At 40.3% G+C, this 20817-nt stretch overlaps 1 protein-coding gene across 3 annotated transcripts in view; it reads right to left on the reverse strand.

Annotated features, from left to right (window-relative positions):
• LOC125050205 (fibrillin-2-like) overlaps positions 1-20817 on the reverse strand; it is a 44519-nt gene that overhangs the window by 12565 nt on the left and 11137 nt on the right. For 2 of the 3 annotated variants that reach the window (XM_047649892.1, XM_047649891.1), the window contains exons 2-24: positions 12150-12301; positions 8507-8589; positions 8300-8419; positions 8024-8128; positions 7714-7821; positions 6733-6911; positions 6495-6656; positions 6326-6413; positions 6097-6252; positions 5839-6013; positions 5593-5730; positions 5408-5524; positions 4668-4884; positions 4375-4585; positions 4188-4292; positions 3849-4108; positions 3404-3578; positions 2980-3087; positions 2737-2906; positions 2535-2667; positions 2300-2461; positions 1632-1966; positions 1370-1520 (exon numbers count right to left, since the gene is read on the reverse strand). In XM_047649892.1, coding sequence (XP_047505848.1) covers positions 1370-1520; positions 1632-1966; positions 2300-2461; positions 2535-2667; positions 2737-2906; positions 2980-3087; positions 3404-3578; positions 3849-4108; positions 4188-4292; positions 4375-4585; positions 4668-4884; positions 5408-5524; positions 5593-5730; positions 5839-6013; positions 6097-6252; positions 6326-6413; positions 6495-6656; positions 6733-6911; positions 7714-7821; positions 8024-8128; positions 8300-8419; positions 8507-8589; positions 12150-12286 — 3595 coding nt within the window. In that variant the 5' untranslated portion in view covers positions 12287-12301. The remainder of the gene's footprint in view (positions 1-1369; positions 1521-1631; positions 1967-2299; positions 2462-2534; positions 2668-2736; positions 2907-2979; positions 3088-3403; positions 3579-3848; positions 4109-4187; positions 4293-4374; positions 4586-4667; positions 4885-5407; positions 5525-5592; positions 5731-5838; positions 6014-6096; positions 6253-6325; positions 6414-6494; positions 6657-6732; positions 6912-7713; positions 7822-8023; positions 8129-8299; positions 8420-8506; positions 8590-12149; positions 12302-20817) is intronic. The other variant, XM_047649893.1, reaches the window with a different exon arrangement.

The following is a 20817-nucleotide window of genomic DNA, read 5'->3' on the forward strand; positions in this document are numbered from 1 at the left end:
ACAGTACTTTATTCCCCTACAGGGTAGTTAGAGATATTGTAATACCTCAAAACATCCATGTTGCACTTGTAGTACCGAAACTCTGTCCAGCCAGAAGTGAGCCCATTCCCACTTATAATGGACAGTGGGTATAATACACCTTAATACCTGAGTGCGAACAACTCACCATGATACTTAAATTAATAGATGTTATTTTTATATTTCAGGATATTACAAATAAAATCATTTTGGAAACAATTGATATCCCAAAAGCAAATAAAGCTAACAATGACAAGGTAATAAATCAGTTTTGACATAACTTGAATACTAAAAAAGCCAAACAAAGGTGTGCACAACAGTGACAACATAACTTAACAATTTCATTATTTTGTAGGATTAAAGAAAGGTTAAAGAAAATCATGTCGAACTGAACAACAAGAATCCCCAAACAACTCCAAAGAAACCTACAAGGAAGACACCGGTATTATATTTAAATTATCTCTATCTCTAAATAGAATAAAATAAAGTTGCTATCCAGGTCTGTAGCATGTGCTACAAATTATATTATTATAATTATATAAATGTGTTAAAATTTTTATAATATGAATTATAAAAAAATTTAAGTTTTGCATGGACAGAGCTTAAATTAATATTCTCTTATTTGTTGCAGAAGCAAGTAGTAGTTTTAGTTTTGGAGAAGCCTCGTAGATGCACAACCAAGTAATGATTAATTTAAAATTACAAACCGAAATTCTGATGAAGACATTAGAGTCACTTAAAAATAAATAGTATAATGAAATAAAAATGTTTTAAAGATAAATAGTGTTTTATTTGTTTAATGTAAGAGAATAATAATAAATATTTATTTAATTAATTTTTCAAATGTAAACTGAACTTTATTGACTTTAATGACTCCTTTTCCAGTCTTTGATTATTTAATTGTAATTAATTATTTGCATGCAATCAAAAACTATTTTTGATAATGCCAAAGAAGTATAACTTCTTACGCGCGTACATAAGTACACGCACCCTTTTTTTTTTTTATAACTTTTGTATTTTGGCTTTATGATAAAAAGTCGCAGTCACAGTCATAGGCAAAGCGATTTGCTACAAAATATGTTATTTCAATTTTTTGTACGATGGATAGTTTAGGAGATATAGCCAAAAACGTGTTTTCACCCCTTTTTCCAAGATGGCGGCCGGGGGACAAAGGCGCCAACCCCACAAACTTGGGTTTAAGCTTTTATTGACCCCCTACATACTACATGCCCCATAAATAAAATTGCGTCCTCTAAGAAATGTTCAGCAAATGTAACATTTCAATGGACTAAAGGATTCATTTTTAATTTCATCGCGCGAGTGGTTATTAGATTTTGTTCATGTCACTCACCGACGCAGACTTTGGAGAGGTCGTCGGTGCGGTATCCGTCGCGGCAGACGCAGCTGAAGCCGCCCTCGGAGTTGCGACACTCTCCCGCCCCGCACACGTTTTCCACGATCTCGCACTCGTTCACGTCCACGCAAGTGTGGTTTTTCGAATCCTGCAATTTCGCATTACTAACTCGAAACGCAGTCTTAATAAGAATGTTCAAAGAAACGACAAGAAAGCGGCCTCACCACTTAACGCCGTGTCCTGTGTTTATTATTCTCACCTGTTCGTAGCCCGGGAAGCAGTCGCAAGTGAAGGTACCGACCATGTTCCGGCACCTGCCGTGCCCGCAGAGGCCGGGGAAGGCCGCGCACTCGTTGATCTCCATCTGACTCGGCGTGACTCCGGGCCTGCCCGGTCCCCAGCCGTCCCCGGTTCCGTTGCCCCACTCGTTGGCGTGCCCGTCGTCCCAGCCCGTGCCGAAACCGTCTCCGTTTCCGTCTCCGGTTTGGCTCCAGATATCGGTCCCGTTGGGCGCGCCCGGCCCGCCGGGCCCGGTCCAGACGTTCGGAGGGCCGCTCGCGTCGGCTATGCAGAGGTTGCGATGCGCGTCCGTTCCTTGAAATACAGGTTAGTGGAATCAAGGGTATGATCCTCAGTATAAACGAGTGCTTTCGTTAAATACACGTGAGAGAAAAACGGCTAGTTACTGTGTATGAGCTTGACGGCGCACCATTGAAGGAGGTTCAGGAGATTCGTGACTTGGGTGATTTGTGAATTGAGAGAAAATTATCGTTTATATCTCAATTTTTTTTTAATTTTTGTAACAATAAAGGTAAACATAATATATACATATGTTGTTGAAAAGATATCTTGAAACATATACTGGAGATATAGCATTATGTAAGATGTGAACTTCAATAAATAAATCAAGTTCGCCACGAAACTCACCTTTCTTGGGACAAGGCTCGCAGCGCGAGTCTCCCCAGGCCTTGCCCAGCGAAGAGCAGCAGCACACGGCTCGGTGCACTTCCAGGCGAAGCGGTCCCGAGCAACGTCCCCCGACCCAGTCCGTGTAGCACATCTCGCGGCGCGTGTCCACGCATCGGTTGCCTGACGAGTTCCAGAGCATAATTGTAATCACGTAGTGAAATGAACATATATTTTATTTTGAACTCTGTCTCACCCGAGGCGTCGAGAGCGAGGCCGGCGGGGCACTCGCAGCGGTAGGAGCCGTCCGTGTTGACGCACCGGCCGCCGGCGCACAGGTCGGGGTCCAGCATACACTCGTCCACGTCGCGACAGTTCACGCCGTCCAGCTGCACAGTTTCAATCTTAAATATCGGAGCCTCACTATCGCTCCGTATCGCAATATCTCGACGGCTGACCTTGGCGAATCCCTTGGGGCACGGGCAGTCGTCGGGCTCGCAGGGCTCGCACGGGGAGCCCCAGGCCAGTCCTACGCTGCAGCAGCACTCCTGCCTGAGAAGGGGCGCGGGGGCGGCGCCCTCGCACTGCCCGTCCACGACGCGGCGCCAACAGGACCCGCGACGGTTGTCTGCATTGCGTTCGCATCAATTTTAACAACCGAAGACTATCAAAATCTCTACGCGAGACTTCGCGTGACATACCGAGACAGTGCTGCGCAGTCGCATCCAGGACGAAGCCGTGTTCGCACTCGCACTCGTAGCTGCCGTGAGTGTTGATGCACCGTCCGTTGTCGCAGGGGTTCGATTGTTCTGTAAGGTTTCGATAATAATAACCACTCTCGTCTAACACAAATTGCCAAATTACTGTGAATGTAGTCGTCTGATGAAGCGGTGCCCTGAATCTGATGATAGCGTGCAAATGAGTCATAGCTTCATTCTCAACTAGACGTTTGAATGAGAATGCCGATTCAAGCCGATGCCGTCGATCCCTTCATGCCCGGGTGAGATGCCCAAAACGGAAGTCGACGACCCGAGATGGCCCCGGCCTCGTTCATGGTCATGCTCGGTTAGATGTCCGCGTGTTAGGCGTGGGGCGCGGGGCGAGATTCGGCGGGCGGAGAGTAACCTGCGGGGAGGGCGCGGGGCGGGATGTCCCCGCGCTGGGGAAGGTCCGACGGGGGCTCACCCTCGCACTCGTCGATGTCTCGGCAGAGTTGCTCGTCGGGCTCGTAGCGAGTGCCGCTCGGGCACACGCACGCGAAGCTGCCCAACGTGTTTCGGCACTGCCCGCCCGTGCAGTACTGCGGAGCAAGCGTTTCTTCGAATAAAACGGAGATAGATAAACTCAAACTCAAAATATATTTATTCAAGTGGGTAACCAAGTACACTTTTGAATCGTCAAGTTAAATTAATCGTAAATTTACATTTACTACCAGTTCGCAAGTCAAGGGCGTAGAGCGGTTAAGAAGAACTGGCAAGAAACTTTCCGCCACTATTTTTAATCGCTAAGTATTGTCATACAAATTGTTTGAACTGGAGCAAATAGATGTCCTGACCGATGATGTACTGACCGACTGGTGCATGTCGCACTCGTCGACGTCTCGGCAGATGCCATCCTTGTCGGGATGGTATCCGGGGTCGCAGATGCACTTGTATCCGGGCTCCAGGTTCTCGCAGGTTCCGTGGGGGCAGACGCCGGGGATCATGGTGCACTCGTTGATGTCCGTGCCGGCGTTGTCCTTGCTGGAGCCCTCGGGACATAGAATCTCGTAGTCCTGGCTACCGCGAGGGGGACAGGCCTTGCAGGATACGCCCCAGCCCAGGTGCAGACCTGTAGGAGTCACTCGTTGTAACGACGCTTTATTCCATTTTTCCCAACATATCGGCATTCACTTCAATTGAACAACAACCTTTGCTGGCACTGCAACAGCACTGCGAGCGAGTGACGGGCGTGGTTCCGGGTCCGGTGCATTGGCCGTCTTCGTATTTCTCGTAGCACAGGTCTTGGACCTCATCTGGAATCGCACGTCATTCGATTAACGAGGAGACACAACCGATACGTCAGACCGACGGGGAAAGCGTAGTCGGGGACGTTACCTAGGCATGTGCGTCCGTCGTTGCTGAGCGTGAACCCGGGCAGGCACTCGCAGCGGAAGGAGCCGGGCGAGTTGTGGCACTTCCCGTTCCGACACACCCGGAGCTCGGAACACTCGTCCACGTCCACGCAGGCGGCTCGGTCGGGCGTCGGCCGGTAGCCCGCCTCGCACACGCATTGGAACGAACCCTCGCCGTTGACGCAGCGACCTCCCTGCGGGCGGGACGTCGAGTTCAGCGGACACGTCGAAGGCGAACGGTCTCAGGGAGAACGTCCGAAAGAAAGTCTCCATTACCTGGCACAGCGACCGGTCGGCGCACTCGTCGACGTCGGCGCAGTACCCGGCGGCGGATCTCGCGAAGCCCGGCTCGCAGACGCACTCGTATCCGCCGGGCGTGTTCCGACAGCGTCCCCGACGACACACTCGCGGGTTGTCGGCGCACTCGTCGACGTCGCGACACGCGTGACCCGTCTCCGTCGACTCGTAGCCCGGGTTGCAGGTGCACTCGTAGCTGCGAAGCAGAAAAGTCATTCATAACAACCAAGCAAATTATGTATTTACTAGCTGCCCCCGCAAACTTCCTTTAAGTAGCTATACATGGAACCTTTTTCTATGCCATGCCCATAGAGAATGTTCACTTTAACGGAATATTTTTTATTTATATTCTCAGAGTTCAAGGAATAAATAATAAAAAAGCACTCGCAGTAAATTCGAAGCTTGCACTTAGTACTATATTTATTTACAAATAAAAAATAAGGGTTGATCGTAGAGGGGTGAAAATTTAGGCTTAAACATATATAAAAAAATTCAAATGTATCTAAAAAATTTACAAAAAAAATGTTTCTGGGGTAGACACCCCTTATCACTTAGGGATTTGAAAGATAGATAGTAGCCGATTCTCAGACTTACTTAATATGCATAAAAATTTTCATCAGAATCGGTCGAGCCGTTTCGGAGGAAAGGAGGTTTGGGAACGAACATTGTGACACGAGAATTTTATAATAAAATAAAGATAATTTATGTTTAATTCTCACCCGCCGTCTACGTTCGTGCAAACGCCGTTAGTGCACATCCCTCCGTTCGTCATTTCACATTCGTTTTTGTCACTGCATCGCTGGCCATTTTCTACGGGATCAAAACCGGGCGGGCATCTAAAAGATCATGAAAGTTATTAATAAATAATGAATCGAAAGCGCCACGAGGGAGCGTGAGCCCATACCTGCAGGTGAAGCTGCCGGGCGTGTTGACGCAGGAGCCGCCCTTGCAGTACTCGAGGGCGCACTCGTCGATGTCGATGCACGTGGGGTTGCCGTCTTGTAGCGTGCTCTCTGCGCCCTCCCAGCACGAGCAGGAGTACCTGGGTGACGTTAGATGATCGTTAACGTTATAAACTTTTACGCTTCGCAGATCAGTTGGTGTCGAGAAGGATGTCGGATGACGTGCATATATCGCGACCGGAACTCACCCGACATCCTTGTCGATGCAGTCGCCGAGGCCGCAGATGCCGTTCCTGAGCATGCACTCGTTGATCTTGGCGATGGGGTGAGGGACGTCGCTTCCGTCCCCGAAGCCCATAGTCGTGTCGTTGCGTCTCCAGTCGGGAGGGACCGCGCCTCCGCCGCACAGGTGCGTCCACTCCACTGCAAATTAACGCTTAGTTGAGCACACCGCGACGGATCGACGGGGCGATAGCCGGTCGCCCGGTCCGGAACGGACGACTCACCTGATCCCCGCGGCGGGCAAGGCGCGCAGAGGTCGCCCCAGGCCCTGCCCATGTTGTATCCGCAGCAGCAGTCTCTGTTGGACAGAGACATGGGCAGACGGTCTCCGCACTCGCCCGTCTCGCCCAGATACGTGAAGCAGTTGCCCACGCGACCGTCTGCAAAGGTGAAATTTCTTTTAGGCACTTGATATGTTTAAATAATGGATAAAACCATTTCAGTATCGCTCACCGATACAAAACTTCTTATCGGGACTCGGAATGAAGTGAGGATTGCACAGGCAGTAGTAGTCACCTTCCGTGTTAACACATTTTCCATTCTGTAAGAGAGCGGTATAGAGTTAATTTTTAATTGTTTAAACGGTCGAAAAACTGATTAAAACCGACGAATGGCGACAGACCGGACAAATATCGGGGTCCTCGCACTCGTCGACATCCTCGCAGTTGTTGGTGACGCGATGCCTCCGCTGGCCCGGAGGACACTCGCACGCGAAGGAGCCGACGGAGTTGATGCACTTGCCGCCCTCGCACAGCCCGGGCACCGCCGCGCACTCGTCGATGTCCTGATCATTAACGGTATTATGAGCATCGAAGAGGCCGCGCTAGACTTGGTTTGTCGAGTAAATTCATGAGACTAGCCTGGCACTCCTTGGTGGCCAGATTCCGCAGGTGTCCCGTGGGGCAGTCGAGGTCCCCGCAGCGTTCGCAGGGATGGCCCCAGGCCACGCCCACGGTGGCACAGCACAGCTGCTTGGTGCACACCACGCCCTCCAACGCGCCCGTGCACAGCGCGCCACGTGTGTCCGTATAGCACGGCCCTACGATGATGATGATGATCATAAAAAAAGAGGAAGAGCGGCACCTACCTTGCTCCACTACATTAACATTACTTTTACATAAGTATGTAACAATAGTCAATATTAGGTAGCTTAATGTTTTGATACTAGTATATTCATCAGTAAAAGAGTTAATCACTGCATAAACAAACAAATTTAGATATCCTCAAATGTAGCGAAATGCGTCAGTCAGATGACATCATTTTGATCGGGATCGTGTGAAACTGTAAACACTGAAACTACTGTGCACAGGCCAATGCCGAATGCGCAAAAATTAGGATCAATCTTTTAATTACTAAACCGTTGATAATGGCTATAATTTTTCGCTGAAATTTAGACTGAGCTGAATTAGATTAATTAGTAAATAGGTTGTGTGAATGAGAAATGGCTGCACGTACCCTACATGTCTTGTCTGCCTAATTTAATCGGCGCCTTATATCTGAATAAATATGAATTTTACTGCACTTTTAAATAATTCCGTATACAGACTATGGCCCGTATTGGAGCAGTGAGAAGGCGCAACTTTCTGTAAAAACATTATCTGCCGTCTAACAGTCAAATTTAATGTGCAAAATGAAAGTTATTCGGATGTGGCTACATTATTAGACAAACATTCATTCAGCAAAAAAATCCACTCCGAAAAAAAATATGTTTTTAAAAGAAAATAAAGTTTTTATCGGTTTTTCTTCTTTTTTTTCCACTATGAAATACTTGCAAACTGAACTTTTTGAACAAAAAATAGTTGGTCACCTTATGGGGTTTCAAGAGCAAAACAATGATCTACCTGTTCGTCGATCGATTTCGCAGCGTGTTCCAGATAGGCCGTGGAAGCAAACACAACGGTCTGGGGCTATACATCGCCCACCGTGGAGGCATGGCTCCCGACATATTGCTGAAATTCATTACTTCTCTTACAAGGGTGGAAATAACAACTGCTATGGTAGTCTTTAAATCATCAAGTATTACACAAAGAGTTAAACTCAAAAATCCATAAAATTATTTAAAAAATATACAAAGAACCATAAGAATTAATGTGTCATAATTTATTTCGACTTGAAAAACATGTACAACAATTTAAAAGATATGTGACTCACGTTCAGTACAAAATTCCCCGGACCAGCCGGGTGCGCAAGCGCATGTTCCATTAGTGCACGTTCCTCCATTCATGCAGATACGACGGCAGCCACCGCGTGGTCGTGCTGGAATTGTCTCAATAGTTTATAACCACGGTCAACAAGTTCCCATTTTATTTTAATTAAAATCCTAATAAGCGTAAAGTTATTGTGGCGCCGAGAGCAAACTCACTGCGTTTACTATAACATGTTAAATATAGTTTCCTAAGATAAAGTATAACAATTTTGACATATTACGTGGGTAGGAGTAAAGCGCTCCGCCTGCGCCACAAGATGGCGCCTCGAGGCCTCCAGGACACCGGCACATGTTCGGCGCTATGCACGAACCGGGCGAACCGCAATCCGGCCGGCACAAGGCTGAAACAGGCGTCAGTTGAATTTCCCAGGGTAACGAAAGTTAATGACGTCAATTGGGCGGTTTTTAAATTGTAAATAACAACTTACGGACTACACAAAGTAAAGAATTAGGTCTCGACGTCCATCCTGGACAGCAATGCGTGCTGTTTCTGCTGCGGCACACGTGGGGTCTGCAAATAAATATTACTTTACAATATAATATATTTATGAGGTGCAGGAACTTCTAAATCATGTTGTTCAACCCAAGACTACTCGTTTTAAAACTTCTTTAGTTATATTTGTGAAGTAAATAAAAATAATGTGTCTTCAGTTTAATTGCACATTTTGTTAGCAGATAAAGCGGACCGGCGACATAATGAGCGGTCCGAATGTCGTAATTAAGACAGGACGAGGGTAACTGGCGCGGCGCTAATGCCCAGAGGTCGCCCTGACCGCACGTGCTCAACTGTCGCAAACTATCACCACCACGGCACAAAGCTTGTTATGACCGTACTCACACGATGTATATTAACTAATTAGGGTGCCAAATAAGGCCAATATTTTCTAAAACCAAATGCAACAACAAGCTACCATATCCACTAAATAACCTTACTAGTAATTAATGAGTTTAGTAGCTGTTCGAGCTAAGGCTGTACATTTAACACACTCAGGCTTTCTTAGTTATATAACGGTGGCAACTTCCTAAATCGTCAGAGTTACGCCCCGAGAGTACCATACGTAGGCACTCTCTTCAACTGTTACATTGCATTCATTCGTTTCGTAGCAATTAACACTTCATTATTTCGCTTATATTCTATTGTTGTACGCGGTGGTTAATATAGAGTAAAAATAAAATCCTCTATTTAAACCACTTCGATGACCCAGGAACCGTACAGTAGCGAAGCAATGTTTTGGCTGCCAAAAAGGAAAACAAATTGAAAAGTATTTTATCTCTTAAACCGATAAGAATTCAACGATATATTTAAAATTCTACCTTAATTGCAGTAACGGTCTTAAATTAATGAGGTCTAGAGGAATTAATAATGTTATGCCCTATTACTGCTGACCGTCTGACCTAATATCTCAACAAGTGTGAAAATACAAATGATCAGTACAGCCTTGTGAGTGCCGGTCTCACGTTGATATCAGAGGCGCATCATTTGCTATGCCTGTTGATTATTCAGCTAATTGCATTTGGGTCAAAGGGTCACACATCCTATTATTTAATGCTTCGTAATTATTATATACGTCAATGGAATCTTTTTGCTCGGTTAACAGTCAGCTATGATTAGGGCATATTTATGTATATGAGTGAGCTTTGAATTTATTTATACAAAAGTTTTACTATTGTAATTATACAAGTGTATGAATATCGATTGTCGTTACAGCAAAAATAGTCATAAAACAAGGTTTTTTGCTCCAAGTCTTTCTTTTTTGTTTATATTAAGAATTGCCTTTTGGGTACACATACATTTACTTTACGCGGCGGGAATGAGCTCTTTCTAGTGAAACCGTGGATCGTATCGTGTAAGTCAAAAACGGTCTCAGACAAATCATAATTTCACAGCAGGCCCTTTTATTTGGATCAGAAAAACTCAAATAAAGCTCAGGTAAAAAGCTTAAATCCACAAACCAATCCAATTCTTCATAACATCCTCGTCTGTCGAATAGAAACATAACACCTATAACCAAAATCCAATAAAATTTAACGACACGTATTATTTCCTTACAGAAACCTTGCAAAAGTGTCATAATAGTGGGTTTACATTAATTATAATATTCTTGAGCGGACATGAATGACGTCTTGATGACCGCTTACAAGATTAGCACAAAATATGAATATTGCTGAACTAGTTCTTTTGCGTAACCAAAACTATTTACTAATGGAATTATAGATTATATGATATGTACGTGTGTGGGCTGGTTGCACATATTAGGTATATGCAAATGAAAAAGGCTAAATCGAGAATTCAATCGGGTTTATACCGAACAAAAGTTAAATAAAAATAAATCAGTGGCGCTACAACCTTTTTAGGTCTGGGCCTCAGATTTCTGTATCTGTTTCATGATCTTTTTTCAATCTAATAGGCAAGTAGGTGATCAGCCTCCTGTGCTACACGCCGTCGAGTTTTAGGGTCTAAGGCAAGTTACCTCCCCATGTTTTCCTTCAGCATTCAAGCGAATGTTAAATGCGTACATAGAAATAAAGTCCATTAGTGCACAGCCGGGCATCGATCCTACGACCTCAGCGATGAGAGTCGCACGCTTAAGACACTAGGCCAAAACTGCTCTGAACAAACGTGAAAATAAACAATACGTTTTTGACAAAGCACTGATGTATTATTTCCATGATGCGTATATAAAATCAGATAATGCACATAAAGTGCATTCCACGCGAACGCACGTAAACAAGGAAAGCGATTCCATCGCGCGCGTGTCAATATGCCGACACAAGGCGGTTTTAGCTTAAAGCTTACCTTTTAAACAAATTCAGTCATGTCAGATATCAAGATACCCATTTGGTAGGGTATCTGGTGGACGCATAGCTAATAAATATAGACCTGGATTTTTTTATATACAGGATATACCTGTTATTGAATAAGCTTAGCCTTTCGTAACAATTTTACTTCAATTTTATAAAATTATTTTGATAACTAAAGTAAAAATTTTGGTCACTAAACCAAAATTTCAATAGTAGGTATATCGAAGAGATGGATACCGCTGAAAATTATTGACAGGGACAAAATATATAGGAAACTAGAAGAGGCCTTCGCCCGGATGGGTCTTTTCTATATTTATCCCGTTCTATCTAAACTAGTAAAATAGTAATAACCAATCTGTAGTAGTCCATCCAGAATGTTATTGAAATTTATGATTTCGTTTCGTTGTTTTTTGTCTATGAAAAGTTCATTATACACATTTATAACAGATACGTTTTAAGTATATTTCTAATATAAAATAAGCCCGAGACAACCTTAGATGAATGTTAGTGATTTAAGCTCGCATTGCGGACATTCCTCAACTCATTGAGTGAGTCATGATTTGTTTCGCGGCAGATGGCTTTGTTTTTGTGCACTTGCAAATAGATAATTCCACAAAGCAATCCCGAGAATGTCAAAGGAAAACCTGTCAATTTCAATATCTCAACTGATGGCGAGTATTCCTACTGTTACAATACGAAAGTCAAACAGTCCCGAAGCCCTTCTTGAAGCAGACTCATGCAGAGCATGGAATACTTATAGGTATATTTTATTTAGTACCTTTCTTAATAGGTGAGTAGGTGCGCAATAGGTCTTATCCCTAGGAATCGACTTCCGGATTAGGAAAAAGAATGACTGTTATAAAAATATTAATAACTAAGGTGAAATTAAAATAACCGAATAAATTAGTTTCAATAAAAGTCAAGAAGTAGTCATAGTCTACTTAAAGCCACTCTAGAAAAGATGCCTTTGTAAATGGAGCAACATAAGACAAACCCAATTGACAGCCACGCGTTACAATCAAGCTGTTCGGACCGCTCCTTTGATCTATTACATCTTATTATTGATTAACTATCCAATACATGTGAACATTATACATACTTATTATTTAGGTACTATAATCGTTACAAATAATTATGACTTGTTTATATGCATATATATATTTTCTGCGTTACATAAATAATGACAAATAACAGTTTAACTATTCATAATATTGGTAAATAAAACCTGAAAAAAAGTAAAAAGCGATATTGGTATATTATGAAACTCACCCTACAAATTGCGTTGTTGATCTATCTGCTAGCGTTCGTGCCCCGCGTTGCCAATGCCTCGGACGCGGCGTGTTCTGCCGGGGGTCGGCGGCCGCCGCTGCAACCACCAGCGCCAGAGCCACCAATCGGAGTTTCATTGTGACACCATCACCCTGGGAACACAATTATACCGTGAACCTAAGTATGAAGATGTACCTAATATGGTATTTTAATATTAATTTATAAGTTTATTCAACTTGCTTATTACAACGCATTGATATTAACGATTTCAATTGCGACATAAATTCAACTTAAACCCTCAATTAAACCACTTAAGTGGCCAAAACAAGTTAATCTCCGACACAAGAGGGGTACAACAAAACAATAGTTGAAACAATGAGAAACAGATGGCTAGAAGCCGCGGGGGGAGAATCCGTGCCGAAATGATAACGACGGCCGACGACCCGGCCAATACGATACACACATTCTATATTTAGTAAACAATCTCATTTTTACGACAATCCTGCAGATGGCATCTTACTAACACGGAAGCGCTTAGACATTTTTATATCTACCACGATTAATTTATATCAGATATACTGCAACTTAGCGTTTTAAACATAGACTGCAACTTCATATGGACCACGTTTTTTTTATGTAACAGGAGGCCAATGGGCAAGAGGCTCATCTGATGTTCAGTGAGTTCACCGCCACCCATAGACACTCAGATTTTAAGACCGCTCTTTTCTTGAAGGACCTTAATTCGTTGGTAAACTACGTATTTGTCGGTAATACCTACTTAATTGCCCAAATTAAATAATATAAAAATAGTAAATTAGTGAGACTAGAGTTTTCCTGCGCCTCACTTGCTAGAAGTTAAGATGTAGGTTAAGATCATGCCTGCTTAAAAGTTGCTCATTTGCTCTTCTCTTCATAAAGCTTCGCCTATCTACAGTTCATTCCTAAAATCTAAATAACTTTTATATTTGAAATATGTTTAGGGACAAGGTCGCATCTTTGGTAGGTACTGCGACACGAGTAGAGTAAAAAGGCATCGTGGGCGGGCTGACTCATGCGCTGCAATCACTGATCACTGTTCACCGACATGCTCTAGTATGTGATTCCATATCAATAACCACACTGGTCAGTACTAAGTGCCGGTTGTGAGATTAAAAGGCAAATTGGGTTTTAAAACATACATCATAGTAGAAAATAAGTACATGTATGTACTACTAAATAACTATATGACCTTTGATATCATTACATACTATAAAACAAAGTCACTTTCTCTGTCCCTATGTATGCTTAAATTAAATACCTTAAATACATTGTTGATTTAATATAGATCTATATGGCCCTTTACAGCATAGGATTTAAATTAATATTTTCGAAGATATTACAAATTTAAAAATTGCGGGAGAGGCCGCGGTTCTCCCTGTACTATAGCACTTTGAATTTAGTATCAGCATTGCAGCCGTGCGAAGCCAGGGCGGATCGCTAGTGCTTGTATAAAAGAAATCAAACGCTGCCTTATGTTAAAAGAGTGCTGATGAACTGGACGCACGGCAGTAGGTTTTTGTTATCAGACACGATTACCAATGTTGCTTTTAATTGATATTTATTAAAATAAATTGCTTCCTATTTCTATGAATTCATATTTTAAGATTATAAATTTAATTGAAAACATGCGAACAGATATAAAATACACTGTTAACATTTAATAGTGAAACGTCAAAGGTTTCAAGAATATAAAAAAGATCAAAGATTTTAAAAAAGGGGAATTCAAATAAATATTTAGCTAACGAATACCGTTACTCAAGGTTAATTTTCAACATGGACGGGACTCCGGGGCAAGTTCATTACGGTCTATTCATTTGAGGCAGGACTCTGTTTACGTTCGACCATCTCTCGATATGAGTGTTTTGGTTTGGGAGAAATAATAACCCTACATTTTGGAATGAGAATAAATTGTGATTAAAATCAATGTATTACATAATTTATCACAAGTGCGTTTAACAGTGTACTTTCGCATTAAAAATAGTCCGCCAATCGCGGGTCAAGCATTAATTTCAATAAAAATGATAAAACAACAATAAAGTAGATATATCAGTGACATAGTCTCGTAACACTGACCTTAGATAAGATTTACGTTCTTAACTTTTGTGCATTGAATGTGGGCCACTCCACACGCTTGAGATCGCATCTATATTAAATCTATTGGACAGTTTAGATCTTGTTATTTAGGCAGTCGGGGGCCTGGACTGTATTTTATTTTTTTAAGGACACACGCACCCTTTAGTGGTGATATGGGAACAATTCAATGGTCAGAAATTGAAATATAGTAGTGCGCGTGCAATGCTCACGACCGGTCATTAGCGACAATACACGCACTTCGGATATGCTCCGTTAAACTAGATCGTGCCCACACAAGTTGCACTCCGTCTTTATTGTCAAGTTGTTTCAAATACCCCACATACTGTAGATAAGTATGTAAACCCTTAGTGTAAAAATATATTAAATTGGATATTTATGTTAATATAATGTTTAAAATAGTTTATACATTACAAGTATAAACTATTTTCTTTAAATCTTATATAAAATACAAGAAGGAAATGATTATCTTGAAAGATCAATTAATAAATATCTCGATAAGCCAGTAGATGAAACTAGAAGTAATTCAAGCGCAATGATCCTCAATTGATCGGTTAATAAAGATGCGCGCGCGCCGCGCGAGGACTAGTCATTTGTTACAACTCCACCCCGACTTGTAGCGCAGTGTTATACTTATTATTGGTCCTTATTTTATATTCATAGCATTAAGGCCACGTATAACGTTACCAACTTACACCTGTTCATACGAAAATGTACTTACATCTGTTATACATGCGTGTATTATGAATATTGACGAGATTTAATAATAATTTTAAAAAACAGTATGGAAAGAAGTACAACAAGAGGAAAAAGGAAAGATAAAATAAAATTAGGCGAAATTCAAAATAAAATCAAAATTTAAAGACGCATTACATACCGACAACTAAAGTGGAGATGGGGTATGATGATAGAAAAGAAGCAAAAATGGAACAGAATTGTAACGGAGTGGGAAACGAAAGAGAGGTAGGCAGATAAGAAGATGGGAGGAAGATATAAAAAAGGTAGCGGGTCTAATGTGGATTCGAACCGCAAGAGAACGCCACGATTGGAAAAAAAAGTGGAGGCTTTGTCGAAGGACAAGCTGTAAAGGAATAGATAGGAATGAAGGGAGAAATATTACATTACATTATATTTAGCATGCAAGCTAACAGAGCAAGCAGTACTAAAGGATTTTTATTTTATTAATTTTATATTGACATATTTATAAATTTTTTTCATTTATATAGAATAATTAATATAAAATAAATAAAATTATAGATATGTGGTTGTTATTAGGGACTGTTTTTATTATATTAATAGAATTGGTATACAGAATAATTTACACTGTATGTATCAAGTAGCAAAAGTTGACAATAGCGACCCGTAACGTACCAACTAGGTACTATGTCATAATATGGTATCCAAAAATACTTAAAAAGCAAACCTTCCCCTTAACGGGATTTCGAAGGCCAAACGCCACAGGACTCAAAGCTCTTAATTAAATTCAAAAAGCCTCACTACGAACACAATTTATAAGAGTATTTTTTTGTACCACTCGTGAGAGTTGTCCAAGTATCGATTTATTATTGTTAGAAAATTTATCGACGCCCATTTGTTAGAACTGTAATTGCTATGTTAATTTGATCGGCTTTATCAAACACCGTTGTTTAAATACAAATGCATTCAGTAAATTAGTATCGAGGGAGCAGCAGATTACGTAACCGTTGCTTTATCAGGTAACAGATATATTGCATTCTGTAGGTGTTTTTGCGAATTAAATATTATGGGTAATTAATATGTAGTCATTGATTTTAATCAATGGTGATATATTGCTCGGCAACTCACTCAAGCCCCCTGGGATTGAGAGTGTCCATGGGCGGCTGTATCACTTAACATCAGGTGAGCCTCTTGTACGTTCTATAAAAAACATATTTTATTTCTAGGATCTAGACTTGGTAGACGGTAATTATTCTGTGGTTAATAGAACACTTCACGTTTCTTTATTCCAGAAATTTATATAAAATTCTTTAATTTTATCATCTACATACAATTACTAATTGTTGACAATCTAGATTCTAGATCGTTTGAATAAGCATAAACCTTGTCCGTCTTTCACCTCAAATTTCGCATTTAATAGATAAAAATTAATGAGTCAGCGTTTAATTTCTCCGAAACTCTCACAGCCAGTTCAAATGTCATCGAACTCGTGCGCAGACAGTGCGGCGCCGGCGCAGTGGTCACGGCAGAGCTAATGATTGATGCACAGATAATCCGATCATCTCCCAGATAAACTTTTGTGGCATTGCTATTGTGTAACTACAAGCTTTTGAGCGTTGGCATCTTATGTATGGCTTTGGTACACAGCTAATTGGTGGTATTTGGGTAGCTGTTAATAGAATTAGAGATGAAATGGATGGCTTAACTATGAAATGTGTAATTATAAAAAGAAGCAACAAATATGTTGTAAAATAAACGCGTTGTTGGACTATTGGATATACAATTATTCCTCGCTAAAGGGACTTCCTGCAATTTCTGCTTTGATGAAGCAAAAAGATAACATTACAAAAACGATAAAGGGCTGCGAGCGCCTGAGTAGGTGCCCATTAAGTGTAAGATCGCAAAATTAAAAAATAACCTAGCGCATCAATCAAGATGATTGATAACCCTTATCATAGACAAACAGACGTACAACGACCCCGATTCTCATTATAGGTTAGGATGTGACGCTAATCTATTACTAGGACAAGGTGATTAAGATGGATTTTAAACTATTCGATAGCCAATCAAATTTAATAAACAGAAAGAAAAAGACAAATTGTGAATTCTAAAAATGCTTAGTAATAATTCGATTCTCTCCAGATCTATTTAAGAAATATACAAATCAATAAAAATGTACCCATAAAATCGTCATTGTTCTCATGAAGTCCTGTCAAAGGCAAAAGTCGATTCTCCGCTGATGCAACATGGCCGTGACATAATTGTGCATTTATTTTGATAATAATTAATATCTAGACAGAATTCAGTTCAATATTTGCCAGCAGATAACCGAAATGAGTTGTTTTATCACATTATTCTAGATTTCTGATATTTAAGGGACGTTATACTAAAATAGTGATTAATAATTGAAATTTTGTTCGTATTAAAATATATCTTTAATTTTTTTCTATTAAATCTTTGCAAAATAGTTTAACACATATTTAACATAATAGTAAAATTTATAGATTACTAGCCCTCCTAGCAACATAAATAGATAATTTGAAACTTACATTAGAATAGCGAGCACGACACATAACCGAATAATTCCAATTAGAAGGTTCGGACCCAATTTGTAGGGATTCACCAACGGTCGCGTCGCCGACCGAAATACAACTAACTCCTAGAGGACGATGTACTTCACATTGTTTAATTAGTTTTACTTCACAAACTATTCCGTAGAAAACCCTCGCCTAAAACATCTCTATATTAACCAAATTCCTGTGCCTCGCTCAATAAACGTCACAATAAAAAGTAATGAAAATTATATTAATATTTAAGTGTAATAGCAAATATTAAAATCACGAAACTACTCTGAGATTTTTGAACAAATATTTGTACTGCCAGGTATAACAAATTACCGACTTGACAGTTTGCGTGTACACTCTATTTAGGCTGTTTATCGCTGCAAAGTAGCTCTATCATGAATAGGAGTCAAAGATTTTATGCGAAAAACCAAAATGTTTTCATACAAAATTTACTGTTGCTTTGATATTTCGTGTAAAAGATATTGGACCAAAAATAGATTTTAACGCCGTACGTAAAAATGAATATGCATACAAGTGCTGTACGATTTCCAAAAGGAAAACTTTTATAGAAGCAAGGATCAACTTAAACAACCGATGTTAAACTTTTCACACATGAGTAGGCAAAATAAGAAAACAGAGCCAGTACCTAAACTTAATAAATAGTTAAATATTTACATTTTAAGAGCAGTGTTGGCCTCAGCGTGCGACTCTCAAACCTGAGGTCGTAGGTTCGATCCCCGGCCGTGCACCAATGGACATTCTTTCTATGTTCGCATTTAACGTTTACTCGAAAGGCTAAGGAAAACATCGTGAGGAAATCGACATGTCTTAGACCCAATAAGTCGACGGCGTGTGTCAGGCACTGGAGGCTGATCACCTATTAGATTTAAAAATGATCATGAAACAGATTCAGAAAACTGAGGCCAAGACCTAAAGAGGTTGTAGCGCCACTGATTTATTTCAATTTATTATTTACATTTATAGCAAAAACTACCAGTCTGGATATTATAGTGCAACCAAAACTCAAACCATAAAAGACTTTTTTCCCTCTAGTCTAGTTAAGTAACGAAAATATATCCAACCAATTTCGGCCGTTCACACAAACATACCAGTAAATAACGGTGCATTGCCCATACGATATTAGATATGATGTAGAGGCGATGATAGAAGCCATTGATAGCGAGTAGGAAGTGCAAGCGGTTGTGTTTCACTGATCAAAGGCCTACTTAGCGTGATTTGAGATGCACGCGAACCCGGCGCTATGCTGCGGCAGAAACATATTGATGTTCCAAAAGCTTATATGCCGCCTTGAATATATTAAGTACTTCGTTGTAAAATTGTTTCAAATTGCAAGCGATACGATTTGCTAGCTCTATCTTTTGTATATGTGTGTAAGGTGATTATTATTAAACATGGTTGTCGATCTAAATGTGTACTTAAGCTTTTAATAATATACGTAAGTACATGATTTATTAAAACGATATTACAAAGTAGTGAGTCTTATCCGCAGTAGGCTACCGATCCTATACAAGCTCTCGTTAGTGGTTATGAAGTGCTTTGTTTATTGATGTGTGGCGCCTCACCATGTTCTCAGTTCGCAGCATCAGTAACAGCTGTACTTAAAATACATCTCCTTTATTCCCTCTTCCGTTAATAATTTTTTTTATGTTCTGGATAAAATGTAACTGATACATGTTTTACTTTTAAGAGAAATAAGTTCAATAGAACTATTTTTATCCTACCAAAAAATTGAATGAATTTCCTCTTTATTGCTTTTTTAAGTAACAAGAGGCAAACGGGCATAAGGCTCACCTGATCTTAAATGATACCATGGACTCACATTGCCACAAGGCTCACAAATGCGTTGCCAGTCTTTTAAGAATTGGTACGCTCTTTTATTGAAAGACCCTAATTCGAATTGGTTCGGAAATACTTCAGTGGGCATCTGGTTCCACGTAGTGGTGGTGCGCCGCAAAAACAGCCTTCAAAAACGCTCATTTGTGGAACAACGGACGTCGAAGTGACGGATGGTATTTTGTATTCTGCCTTGACGTTCGACGAATAAACTCAGCAGATAAACGAAACTAGTCATTTTTCAAAAAATTATAGTTCCGATAATATGCGCAAATTGGATGTAACAATAATGTAGTCACAATACAAGCACACATGCACTTAAGCAAATAGAGCAGGAATGTGGAGGACGCAGGTAAAGCAGCAGTTTCAAATGATCGTACAAACAGCGATAGCACAATTATCTTACTTGTTTGTCTAGTTATTAGATGCGCAGACGCACCTCTAACTAGAACGGACAGATAAAAAGGCAAGAAGAAAAGTAAATGAAAAATTAAATAACATCCGTTCTATATTTTCTGGACTGAGTTCATTCACCAATTAAAATTGTAACCAACCTATGTACCTACCTACTATACCTTTAGTGGTAATATTGCTATCAAAAGAAAAGAAAATTAACTGGTGCATTACAAATAATTTAAGAGCACAGAATACCAACTAACAAGTGATAAAACTTAACACAAATTACAGTTGTACACAATTACAACATTGAGCAATCCCTTACATTTTATATCACTCTCACAATAGTCAAAATTACATGTTAACTTGTAATTCATAACGACTAACTTAAAACGCTGAAAATTTCGGAGCACACGAGAATAAGCTCTATCACAAAGGGATAAATACCACTGTACTAGTGCATACGAAGGCTTTGACGTTCTTTAGGTAATAGCAGAGGTAATAAAATCATGCATACAATAGCGAATTATGTTTGAAAAGGTGTTAAGGGCCAATGACAACAACTTAATCACAACTATACAAACAACTTACGCATTACAAAATAAAGCTGTGTTTTAATATCAGTGTGTGACTTATAATATTTTATTATTTCAGAGATCTAAATGCCATTTGTACGAGTTTGCAAAAATAGAGTTTTACAAGTTTTGTAATTAACATGTGATAATGCCATGAATCATTTAGATAGAACATCACAATTATACAGGAAGCTGATAGAAAAATTAAATAATAATTATTACAGCTGATACAGATTAGCTAATAATATAGAACATAGTTTTTATTATGAGCATTTTTAGCTTTATTTGATAAAATATTGTTAAATTTATAAAGTAGACAATAATTAAATAAGTAATATAATAAAGAAGAATAGCCATGGCCAAAAACAATTATAGACACGTAGTACGTACGTACATACGTATTAAACTTGATTTTTGTTTGGTTAGAAAGGGCGAAGTCATGAATTATAATAA

The sequence above is a fragment of the Pieris napi genome, chromosome 6, assembly GCF_905475465.1.
Source record: "Pieris napi chromosome 6, ilPieNapi1.2, whole genome shotgun sequence".
In the NCBI taxonomy this organism is placed as follows: Eukaryota; Metazoa; Arthropoda; class Insecta; order Lepidoptera; family Pieridae; genus Pieris; species Pieris napi.